This window comes from Stegodyphus dumicola, chromosome 11 (genome assembly GCF_044657685.1).
Source record: "Stegodyphus dumicola isolate Sdum_Otavi_A_Nest chromosome 11, ASM4465768v1".
Classification (NCBI taxonomy): domain Eukaryota; kingdom Metazoa; phylum Arthropoda; class Arachnida; order Araneae; family Eresidae; genus Stegodyphus; species Stegodyphus dumicola.
In genome coordinates, this window is record NC_140778.1 from 142,332,368 (window position 1) to 142,344,913 (window position 12,546).

The window sequence follows — 12,546 nt, forward strand, 5'->3', positions numbered from 1 at the left end:
ACATGTATTTTCAAGCAGTTTTGTTTAAATAGTAAATTCTTTTAGTTAAGGAATTAAATCAGTATTAAAAACAAAAAGTGTGCACACTGTAAACGCTGTAAAAGCGAAAGAATGAACATCATTTAGGCATGACAAAACTGAGTTTTAAATAGCATTAAGAACAGTATTTGCGAAAGAACATTTAAATATCTCATTGAGTTCAAACTCGCGTAAAAAATGTTTTTAAATATTATAGCTTTTTTTTTAACCTTGCGATGCTACCTTTTTAAACCTTACGGTTGAATTACTAATTTCTGTGGATAAAAACAGCTGCCGAATGTTACAACCTCATTTGTTAACTCTGCTGTTATCCCATACGTTTTTACTTCCTTTTTTGTACGTACTTAACATGCAAAAAGAAACTGCCTGTAACAATTACACTTTTTCTTTACCCTGATTGTTTTGTAATCATAATTTTTCCATCGTCCCGCAAATAATAAAATTACTTTTTTAGAAATAATAAAATTACTTTTTCCGAGTAACCGAGTTGTAGACTTAGTCTACAAACCGGTTAATCGGAAGGTGACTGCATTTTTGTCAAAACATATCATATGACAATATCTGCTCTACGAAATACGCAATCTGAAAGCCCACTCTACACAATCATTTTCCATAATTGGGATCTTAGATCTGTCCGCTACCAATGAAGAGATATCGGGTCACATAAGCCATTTAAAAAATCAATACATAAGCGTCAATACATAATTATGGGCTTCATTTTTATTAAAAATAGCTACTATCCGATATTCTTCTTCCAGGCAATCATTTCGTTTCGAGTTTTACTAAAGGAATTATTATATTGTTACGGATTTTGTATTTAGTTAGCTATTTTTAGTACTATTCTAATTAAAATTGCTTTATATCCCCGTGAAGTGCAGCACGAGACATATTTTAAAAGAAAGCTACGCCGGAAAAGCAAAAATACAGGAGTACGGGCATTTAACATTTTATAAACAGATATCTCGTAATTTACATTCAAACTGAACGAATTGACTACTATGTTAGCTGTAACCGTAATTCTACTTTTTTGCTTTCCAAAGATCTCGAGAAAACGGAAATTACCAGAACTTTCTCGTGGCCGATTAAAAAGCTTTAAAAAGTCGGAGAGAAACATCTCAGTTCAGTTGTTTACTTAATTGTTGTAGCTAATTCGCGGTAAGATCAGATTAGTTTTCTCTGCGCATTGGACTGCGACTGTTTAACGTTTTAGTAGTTTAAAATATAAATACTCCGTGATATTGTGATACTGTACGAATATCTTTGAGGAGAAATCCAGCGTTTTGTTACATTTCTTGCGATAGGAATAAGTTTTATGAACTTTTTATCGGTCTTGTGCATTCAATCTGCTAAGAACTCGTACGCACGCAGCAATATACAGCAACACGCTGAGCTATAAAAATCCTTTTCATGAAAAGCACATCTTCCAACACTGAACAGGACGTTTCTAGCCGAAACAATTGAGGTTGACCATCTATTGTGCGTACATAATCAGAACATTTAACGAGGTTGAGAAAATGTTTCACCTACAGCTCTGTCTGGTGTTGATATATATTATTCCTGTAGTTTTCTCGTAAGTCAATCAAGCAGATATCCTGGAAGCGAAGATTCCCGGAAATGTTCCTTTTCATGATCAGTTTAAAATGGCTAGCAAATCTAATGACGGTTTAACATATATTTGCCTTATGTGGCTCACATTGAACTGACCACTCTGGAATGGCTTTAGAGCTTGATATATGCGGTTTGATGCATACGGACGGTTTGATTTATACAGATTGACTTTGACATGTTATGCTACACGTAAACAATCACTTTATTTTCCTTACATTCCATACATTCTTAGATTCATATTATTTAATCTGGAGTGTCATATATAACTGGAGATTACAAAGTCTGTTTAACAGATTTGTAAATAAACCTCTCAAACCGATGTTCGCATCTAATTTTTTTTTTAAGGACCGAAAAATATTTTCTGCCCAAAATTAAAAACAAATTTGATTTCACTATAATTTTAAAATTTAGCAGCAGTCTGGAAAAAGAGACTTTGTAAACTCCAGTTGTATATAACATTCCAGATTAAATAATAGGAATCTAAGAATGTATGCAAAGGAAAATAAAGCGATTGTCTACGTGTAGCATAACATGTCAAATTCGGTCTGCATAAATCAAACCATCCGTATGCATCAAGCCGCATATATCAAGCCCTTCCAAAGTGGTCAGTTCAATGAGGGCATTCCAAAGTGATGAGTGCAATATTTTACAGTTTTCACACTCAGCACCAAAAAATAATCATTCAGATAAAAACCAGATCGCAAAGAAAGCAGTTGTCATTGATAATATCTCAGTATTTCTGTGCGATTATTTGTTTTTGAAGTGCATTAATTATAAGGTAAATGAAGCATCTGATAGTTAAAAAAAAAATATTTCCGGCTTTAAACACACGATATATGTGCCCAGTTTGCTTCTCCGCACGCGAGCCCCATTAGTGGCCCTGTAGTTATGACAATTGAATACTGGTAGTTCGACCTGGAATGGATTTGATTAAAGGCGAAACCCCCGAAGGCATCCGCTCATCTTAGGTAAATAGCCCTCGTGGCTTTGCCTTATTTCAAACTAACCAAACCTCCACTTCTGTATTGCGAGTACGAAATTACGAGTATTAATGTGTGTCCTGGAGGGGCATCAGAATTCTGGGCCATACAATATATCTTGAGTAAATAAAAGAGAAGCAATTATGACACTCATTATTATCTAAGTAACTGTTTTCATAATGTATATTTGAATACGTAACTCATTAACATATTAATTACATATGTTATCATCTGTAACTGAAATGATGCTAGAACTTGGGGGGAAAAGTAATCATAAAACTGGTGTATTATGTTACGACTATTTGTTTTTTTTATTTTCAATTTTAAATCAACTAACAACGAGATTATTTCAGCGATAACAAATTAAAGATTACTAATTACTCATTTATCAATGTTAAAACTCAGTTTAATAATAATTCAGTATTTCCAAAAGTACTTTTCAATGAAATATGCATTCAAAAAAGTAAACGTTTTAAAACAAGGTTGCTTAATTGGTTCGAAAAATTTTGTAAAATCAAAATTAATGTTTATATATCGAGTGCTTACAACATTCCTCCTTTTCAGGATAGAACCAGATGATGTCAGAGGGTATTTGAATGTTGGCCGAGTACTTGTAAAGCTCAACCGTTTTAAAGAAGCAGAAGACATCTACATAAAGGTGATGCATCGTAGCATATGCTTCTTGTTATTCTCAGCTATTTGATGTTTTAATCATTTAAATACCCAGAATATTCATACAACTCAAGAACTGGTTTATCTTCTTAATGCTTCATCTGAATACACAAATAATTATCATGCAATGATAAAAATCACTGTAGATTAGGTTAGCCATTTTACGTTGTTTTCCATCTTTGGTAACTATGCATCCTATCTTATTCTGTTCGCAGATCGTCATTTGTATAAAAGCCCATGCGGCCTTTAATATAAGTTTCTATTTGTCCCTAGGGCTTTATGAAGCGGAAGAATAAAATCCAAACAGGTGGAAAGTATTTGGCACTGAGAGTGCGGTTTTCTGGTAGCGAAAGTTTGAGCGCCTGCTCGTGGCGCCATCTAATAGCAGGTTTTGTAAGCAATCTACAACAATTTTAATCACTGGAATATTTTTTATATTTCATTCTTAAAAGAATTACTTTCTTCGTAAATAATCGGTTTTCATGGCAGTACTTTACGTTGACAAATATAAGTGAGTATGCAAAGTAAAATAAAATAGTAATAATAAGATTACACTAATGATAATAATAAGTGATTCCTGTGAATATAAGTAGATAGAGAGTATACGGTCTGACGCCATAAATTATAGTTTATCTTTTATAAATTATAATTATAGTTATTATAGCCATAAATTATAGTTATTTTAGCGCCATAAATTATAGTAAACTATAGCGTACTCATTAGTAAAACTCATAAGTCCACAAAGTGGAACACTTACATATCTGTACTTGAAACAACATAGTAGAAAGCAATTATTGATCAGATAGCAATTTTTGGTCCTTACGATCCCCTTACGCAGATAGCACTTGGGTGCTTTGTCATAGAAATAAACCAAATAAGCTCTAAGGCAAATGATAATAAAAAAGTCCTTGACGTGGTAATCTCAAGAAGGAGAAAAAGGGGCTAGGAGGAAGGGCGTGGCCAAGAAGCCGGAGATCAGAGAAGCAGTCTGAAAGATGAATGAACTAGTATCTCATAGGACTGCTGGAGTGGAAAAAAACGAAAGGGAAAATCTTGCAACACGAGTGAAAACAACAATTCATATTACAATATCGGGAAAAGATAAACGAACAAATGCACTTACCAAATGGGAGAATGGGTTTTCATCCGCAGAGAACCCGTTGGCGCCGTTGCGTTTTTACTCGCCAAGCTCGCGATGAGCCGAGAGCTAAACGTTATACTTTGTAAACGGGATTTTTAGTACATGTAATTTCAAGTTAGCAGACAAAACAATATATTAAGCATATGATAGTAAAAATTCACAGATAATAATGTGGATGTAAAACTAACCGGTTAAACGTGATATATGAAAATAAATTTGTATTAAACTCAAGTTAGCACAGAAAACAATATATTAAACATAACGGGAAGTAAAAATTCATTTAAAAAATAAGCATTCTTATACTTATTGAGTTTACATTATGCTTATATGTATTTCTCTAATTCATATAGAATACTAATATTTCTATTACAAGTGTCTTTTTTCATTTTTAAGTACTTTGCTTGTTGACTGATGTATTTCGATGAGAGCCATACCCATGTAATAAATTAATGAATGCATGACCTTTAGTGCACCCATTTTACATAAATTGTTTTCAGTAATAATTTTTCAAGTTACTTGCATACAGCTTAAAGCATTTTACGTTGAAACAAATACCTGTCTTTTTCATAATATATTTCACAATACAAATAACCTTCAGTAACAGTAATCAAATTTTCTTCAGTAGCATTGTTAATAAAACTAGAACTTTATACATTTTATTATTTAGCATTCACCTGTGGTTGCTTGCTAAGTTCTTTTTATAATAATTTAAATAGCAAAAATCAAAAAGCAAGAATCACTATTTTCCATATATAACATCTTTATTATTCTTTGTAGCCCTCACTAACTCCTTACTGATTTTATGGCATGACAACCTTCTGAAACTAAACTGAAACTAAAGGTGAAGTGAAAGTAGTAGTCATTATCTAGTAGAAGTAGTTGTAGTTATTATGACCAATAATAATTGTTGCCTACATCACTCCCCTACCAGTAACAAAGTTACGTTACTCTGAAAACATGGTGGGAGAGAAGATACAAATATCTATACAAATAACACTGATACAAATATAGAAATTGAAATTATGTACACAAAAAACATAATTAAGTTTTAAATTAATATGAAAGAGTTATAAGTTCAAGAAGAGTCAATAACGTCATTGAAACGAACTGGAAGTTTTACTTGTCTTCCACATCGTGTTAATTTTTTAGGTTGTTCTAGTTGCTGACTTGGCACTGATGTTTGCTTACTTGGCACAGATGTATGATCACTTTTTGAAGTTGGAGACAAAAGTTCATTAGGTTGTAACACATAAGCTGGTTTTAACCTATCCACAGAGATACTAACTTGTTTATTTTTAATTGATAAAAGAAAATATTTCGGGGTCCTTTGCAGTACCAAAAAGGGTCCTTCATATGGGGGCTCCAAAGGTTTTTTTACTCTGTCAACCCGCAGAAACACGTGCGAGCATGTGTACAAATCTTTTGGGATGAAAATCTTTTGTTTACATTTGGATTTGGGTTGATAGGGCTTTAAAAGGGCCATCTGATTTCGAAGATTACTAAAAAAATTGTCATTAGATATTGGCATGTTCGATTCTTCAAAGAATTCGCCAGGTAATTTAATAGTTTTGCCATAAACCATTTCAGCTATTGTATACTTGCAGTCCTCATGTAGAGCAGCTCGCAAACCCATAAGAACTGTTGGTAATGTTTCTGTCCAATGAAGAGAATTATGACATCTAATAGCTGCTTTTAAAGTACGGTGTAGACGTTCAATTTTCCCATTACTCTGAGGATGGTAAGAAGTTGTATGGTTTACTTTTACTCCACATAGCGAAGCCAAATTTCGAAACAGTTCCGAAATGAATGGAGTTCCTCTGTCAGTAATAACACAAGAAGGTACACCAAATCGTGTTATCCAATGTTCATAAAAGGCTCTTGCTATATTTTCTGCTGTGATATTTGATAACGGTACCACTTCCATCCAAGAGGTAAACCGATCAATACACGTCAAACAATAAGTGTATCCATTAGAAGGTGAATAAGGCCCAATTAAATCAATGTGCACAACACTAAATCTTTCGTCTGGTGCTTGATATTGAGAATATTCTGATTTTGTATGTTTAGTTACTTTATTTTTCTGACAATCGATACAAGTTTGAGCCCACTGTTTAACATCTTTTTTTATATCCGGCCAAATGAATCTTTTAGTAATCTCTTTTACAGTACTTCGGATTCCAGGGTGAGCTAAACCATGAATTGCATTAAATATTTTCATCCGAAAAGTTTGAGGTATGAATGGTCTGATATTAGAAGTAGAGGTATCGCAATATAAGAGTTTTCCTGATGGTAATTGGTGCTGTTTAATATGCAATGATTTGGAATGTAATTTCAACTGTTGCAGTTCATCATCATTAATTTGTGCATCTGCTATCAGGTCAAAATCAACAAAAGGTGAATTGATGTCCTCAATCCTAGATAGGCTGTCTGCAACCACATTGTTTTGACCACTTATATGGCGTAGGTTAGTAGAGAATTGTGAGATATATTGTAACTGTCTGAGTTGTCTGGGAGATGCTTTGTTATGATTCTGCTTAAAATCAAACGTTAAGGGCTTATAATCCGTATAAATAGTAAAATCCGGCCTTCAAGTAAATGTTTAAAGTGTTTAACGGATAAATATAAACCCAAAAGCTCGCGATCGTAAGCGCTATAATTTTTCTGGGCATCATTAAGCTTTTTTGAAAAAAATGCAATAGGTTTCCATCCATTTGGTTCTTTTTGTTGAATAACTGACCCAATAGCCAAATCGGATGCATCTGTGAGAAGTGCCAGAGGGTAATCCGAATTGGGGTAGGCCATCAACGCTACTTGAGCAATATCTTGTTTACATTTTTCAAAACTTTTTCTGGTTTCATTGGTCCATAGTATTTTACGTCGATCTTTTTTTGTAGATCCTTTCAAAAGTTCATGAAGAGGAGCTTGAGTTTCTGCGGCATTTTTAATGTAATTCCGATAGAAATTGATCAGTCCTAAGAAGGAACGAAGTTGGTGTATAGTTTCTGGAAACGGATATTCTGTGATAGCTTTAATTTTTTCAGGTAGAGGTTTTGAACCTTCAGCAGATATTTGATAGCCCAAAAAGTCTATTACAGGTACTCCCAAAACTGATTTGCTAATATTAATTCGGAGACCATATTTATCTAAACGCTGGAAAATTGCTTTAAGATGTAAACGATGTTCTTCCTCGCAGGAAGAGGCAATCAACACATCATCCAAATATGGAAACACAAAGTCTAGGCCATAAAAAACTTCATTGATGAACCTCTGAAAGGTCGCGGGGGCATTTTTGAGACCAAAACTCATGACATTGAATTGGTAAAGACCAAAAGGTGTGATAATAGCAGTTTTTTCTTTATCTTCATCTGCTACTGGAATGTGAAAATACGCTTTAAAGAGATCAATTTTAGAAAATATAGTTTTATGAGTTAAAATATGTTGAAAATCTTGAATTCGAGGAATGGGATAACGATCAGGTACAGTTAAATCATTCAGTCTTCTGTAATCCCCACATGGGCGGAAAGAACCGTCTTTCTTTGTCACTATGTGTAGGGGACTTGCCCATTCTGAACTGGACGGACTAATGATGTTATTGTCCAGCATATATTTGAATTCTCTTTTAGCTATTTCCAACCGTTTAGAGTCTAATGGTCTTGCTTTACAACTTACAGGTTGTCCTTTAGTTATAATATGGTGTTTCACATTATGCTTTACAGTAGAAATAAGAAAATTTGGTTTTGTTATACTAGGATACATAGCAAATAAATCAGAATATTTACATAAGCTGCCCGTTGTATTTACAGTTTCATGAATAGAGATGGGTGCGATGTCACCATAAACTGCAAGGTTCGTCACACCATCAATTAGCCTTTTACGCTTTATATCAATCAATAAATTGAACTTATTTAAAAAATCTGCACCTAATATGGGTTTACTAATTTTTGCTACAATAAATGGGAATTGAAATTCTCGGTGTAAACCAAGATCAAGAATTAAAACTTCTGTACCAAAAGTATCAATTTCTGTATTATTTGCAGCATATAATTTATAGTCACTAATAAGTGTGTGTTTAGAAGTACGAGGAATAAGGCTTACCTCTGCTCCACTGTCAACCAGAAAATGTAAACCTGTTTTTTTGTCCGTGATAAATAAGCGGAATTTACGGCAATTTTCTTTATTTACAGCAGCAGAGTCTGCCGCTAATTCTACTGCTGATTTTCGTTTTCCGAGGAGCTGTTTTTCCATGCACAGGGGGGTTTGCATCTATCAGGAAAACACTTTTCTCGAAAACGAAAGTGGAAATAACAGTACTTGCCATTAGGGTTATAACGGCTCCGAGATTTACTTCGATTATTAGATGATCGACTGCTATTTCTTGAGCGAGAACGAGAATTTCTTGTAACAGTTAGTTTTTCGACTTTATTATCCAAAGCTGCAATTTGTTGTCGTAATTCAGCAATAGCATCTGTTCCTGGAGAAACAATACTGCTGGCACAGTATAGTTCTTGTTTTGGTTGCATTTCGATGATACGATCCGCCATCAGAGCTAGTTTTTCGATATCTTCATCACTAACGATTAAAATATTGCGCACAGTATCTGGCATTTTCTGCAGAAATAGTGTTTTAAGAACTTTATCCGAAATGCCATCGGTAGCAAGATTTCGCATTTTTTGTAAAAGTTGACTAGGTTTACTGGTTTAAGTCTATGCCTGTTAGCAGTCTCTGTAAACGTTTATTTTCACTTTCTTTAAAAGTGTTCAAGAGACGTTCTTTAGCAGCAGTATATTTGGTTTTGCTATTTTCACTTATAATATCCCATAAACTTTCTACAAATTTTGCTTCCAATTGCGATACTAAGTAGTTGAATTTAGTTTCCTCGGCAGTTATTCCACAAATAGAAAACTGTGCTTCTACTTGATAAAACCATATCTCTGGCTTTTCAGCCCAAAAGGGAGGTATTTTAACACTTACCCGTGCTATTTCTTCTTTAATCGCCGATTCTTCACTTTCTGACATCTTTATCAATAATTCCGAGGTCACCAAGTATGTGGTTGCTTGCTAAGTTCTTTTTATAATAATTTAAATAGCAAAAATCAAAAGCAAGAATCACTATTTTCCATATATAACATCTTTATTATTCTTTGTAGCCCTCACTAACTCCTTACTGATTTTATGGCATGACAACCTTCTGAAACTAAACTGAAACTAAAGGTGAAGTGAAAGTAGTAGTCATTATCTAGTAGAAGTAGTTGTAGTTATTATGACCAATAATAATTGTTGCCTACACACCCCTCCCGCAAATTAGCATTCACCCCTCCTGCCATATTTTCTTCCTTTGATCCCGAACTGAAGAGCCGAGAACCGGCATCTATGGACGAAAACTTCTTTAATTATACGAAAATATTTCTATCTATTCGTTATTAAAAAATTCAGAAAAAATAACGAGGAAAATCAGAAAAGAATAATATAAATCTCCAAATCCGAACAACGACAATGATAATTCAACAAAATAAGAGGAATGCTTGCAACCTTCGAACAAGCGAATAGGATGAATCCGCTAGGTTACCAGGTTTGAATTATTATCGTCATAGTTGGCGATGTTTACATTTACCGGGTTCTCTGCGGAAGTGCTTCCGGGAGAATAAACGAAATATAAAAACACAGTTCATAGCATAACTACATGCTAGCACTTACACAAAAATTCAACTATGCGGAAAGGTGTTTAAATGGTGAAATTATGATCACCATCAATTGGTGAAATTATGGTCACTAGCGTCCAGGGGTCTGGTAAATCTATCTTCAAACCTATTTGATATGCATTGCAGTATGTTTTAGTAATAAAGTATGACTTTAAAACGTAACCAAAATATTGGTACTATTCCGTTGCGAAGGCCGTAAAAAAATTGCAGCGAAAATGTATGAGCGAAAGGGCCAAATCTAGCAAACACGCCCATTTAACAGCGTGCCAAATCTAGCGTACGCGCTGATTTCAGATTGTGTAAGCTTATATAGTTATATATTTCTTAAAACGCCATTGCAATACTAGTTTAATTTTTAATTCCCTTTTTGATATCCTATGGATTTAACAATTTGAGAATTGCCCGTGATGAAATGTCTGCGATAGAATTTTGGGTAAAGTGCAGAATCACACACTGCTTGGCGCGTTTTTAAGAATTGCACATACTCGGTATCCATGTACACATCGACTTATTTTCATTTTAAAAAAATCTCAGAATTGCACAAAAATGGCACTGCGCACAACCTTGACTTTATCTATGTACACATCCACCTATTGTCACTTAAAAAAGTAAAAGAAAATTGACAAAAATCCAATTGTTTTTACCCTTGTAAAAGGCGACAAACAAATAAGTGGGCGATTCTGCATTTTACCGAGAATGTTTTCAAAGAAAAGGCATCATTCATTATAGAAAATTATGTTTGAATAACCAACAAGATGACATTATGCTTTAGCGATAACTCGGTAGCAAAATATTATATGAAATTAACCTTTCATCTAAATTAAAACATCAATAGTTATTTACCATTATACTTCCTTTCTTGCGTTAGGGTTGCTGCAATTACTTTTGGCAGCATTGCCATCAACAATAGTTTGGCGATTTTTTACGGCCCTCGAAACCGAATAGTACCAAAATATTTTTATTCAATATTCACCGTCAGTGCATGCTGAATGTCGACATTTGCCGGTGTAAGTGAGAAATAAGGATAGTTGGCAAATATTCCGGGCATACCCCAAGCGATACTATCCGTTGAATCTTGAGAAAAGATGAAAAGAGCCGAAGAAGAAAATGTTGCCTTTAGCAATGCCAAATGCAATATATAAATTACTTCCAGTCAGCGAATTTTTGAACCAAACATCGTAAAAGAAAGCAGAAGGAATTCATAACTAATCTTCAACAATCTATGACTTCCCATTGATTTGTTTGAAATGCATCTAACTATTTCACAAGTTAAATAAGAATTATGAGTAATGCATAATTATGCTAAAACGTCTTCAATTCTTTCAGGCAAAGAAATTATTTCCTCGATCTGTAGTGGCAACTGTGACGCCTAACCATCTTCAGCTGTTCCTCAATCTTGCCTTTCTTATATCCCAAAATGTTAGTCGTCTGGAAGAAGCAGATGCGGTGAGTATCCTTGAAAGTGTTTAAACTTCACCTTTTTCGTAAATAATATGAAATTTATGATATTTTCATAAACTTGAAGCAAATGAACTTTTTAACTTGGTTTAATGAATTGATCTGATAAGTGTAAATGTATGTAAACTCGGCGTCTAAGGGATTTCTACGCTGATGACACACATTTAGGTGACTAAGTATTTATTTAGTTATTGATGGAGATACGGTGATGAGTATTTACAAATGAAAAAAGAGTTATAATTGAGAAGTTAACCGCTTCGCCATCTATTAATACGTCTTAGTCGAAAACATGACTGTTCTCTTTCGCTTCCATCGTCCATCTCTCGTCTCACTGCAATGCCGTTCCTTGTGTTGAGTTGTTGCACTCCTGCTACTCACATGTAGGTTCCAGAAAAAGAGTTGTGTGAAATTAGAAGCAACTCCCTTACACACCGTCTAAATTAAAATCCTTGTGCAACCTTTATTTATGTAAATGATAGTCGTATTTGTATATTTCCAAACATAAAAATACTTTAAATGAAGCAAGTATTTACGTTTTAGCATTTTTACTTTCAATACTTGAGTTTTTAAAAATTATACAATATATTTTTTATATGGTCTTCTGGTTCCTTAGATACATTTAAATAAATTTTTATACGCATTGTAAAAATATAAGACAGAAAAAGTTTGACTCCAGTATAACAAAACTGGCCCAGATATTTAATTTCAAAATTTGGATTTTTTTTTTTTTTTTTTTTTTTTTTTTTTTTTTTTTTTTTAGATTTTTCACTTGCCGTGTCGCATTTCCTTGAAGTCTAGAATAAAAATTATGTTAGAATAATTTCAGATTAACTTTTTTTCCCCTTTAAGATCTATCAGTAACATAACAAAATTTTGTTACATATGGCTTGCCAAAAACAGTTTCCTACAGGCAATTTAAAGATTTTTAAGTGCTTAAAGTGAGTTTAAA

The 12,546-nt window shown here is 33.7% G+C and overlaps 1 protein-coding gene across 1 annotated transcript in view; it reads left to right on the top strand.

Moving 5' to 3' along the window:
• LOC118195312 (protein O-mannosyl-transferase TMTC3-like) overlaps positions 1-12,546 on the top strand; it is a 580,765-nt gene that overhangs the window by 410,925 nt on the left and 157,294 nt on the right. The window contains exons 13-14 of the mRNA XM_085827263.1: positions 3,192-3,285; positions 11,466-11,585. Coding sequence (XP_085683389.1) covers positions 3,192-3,285; positions 11,466-11,585 — 214 coding nt within the window. The remainder of the gene's footprint in view (positions 1-3,191; positions 3,286-11,465; positions 11,586-12,546) is intronic.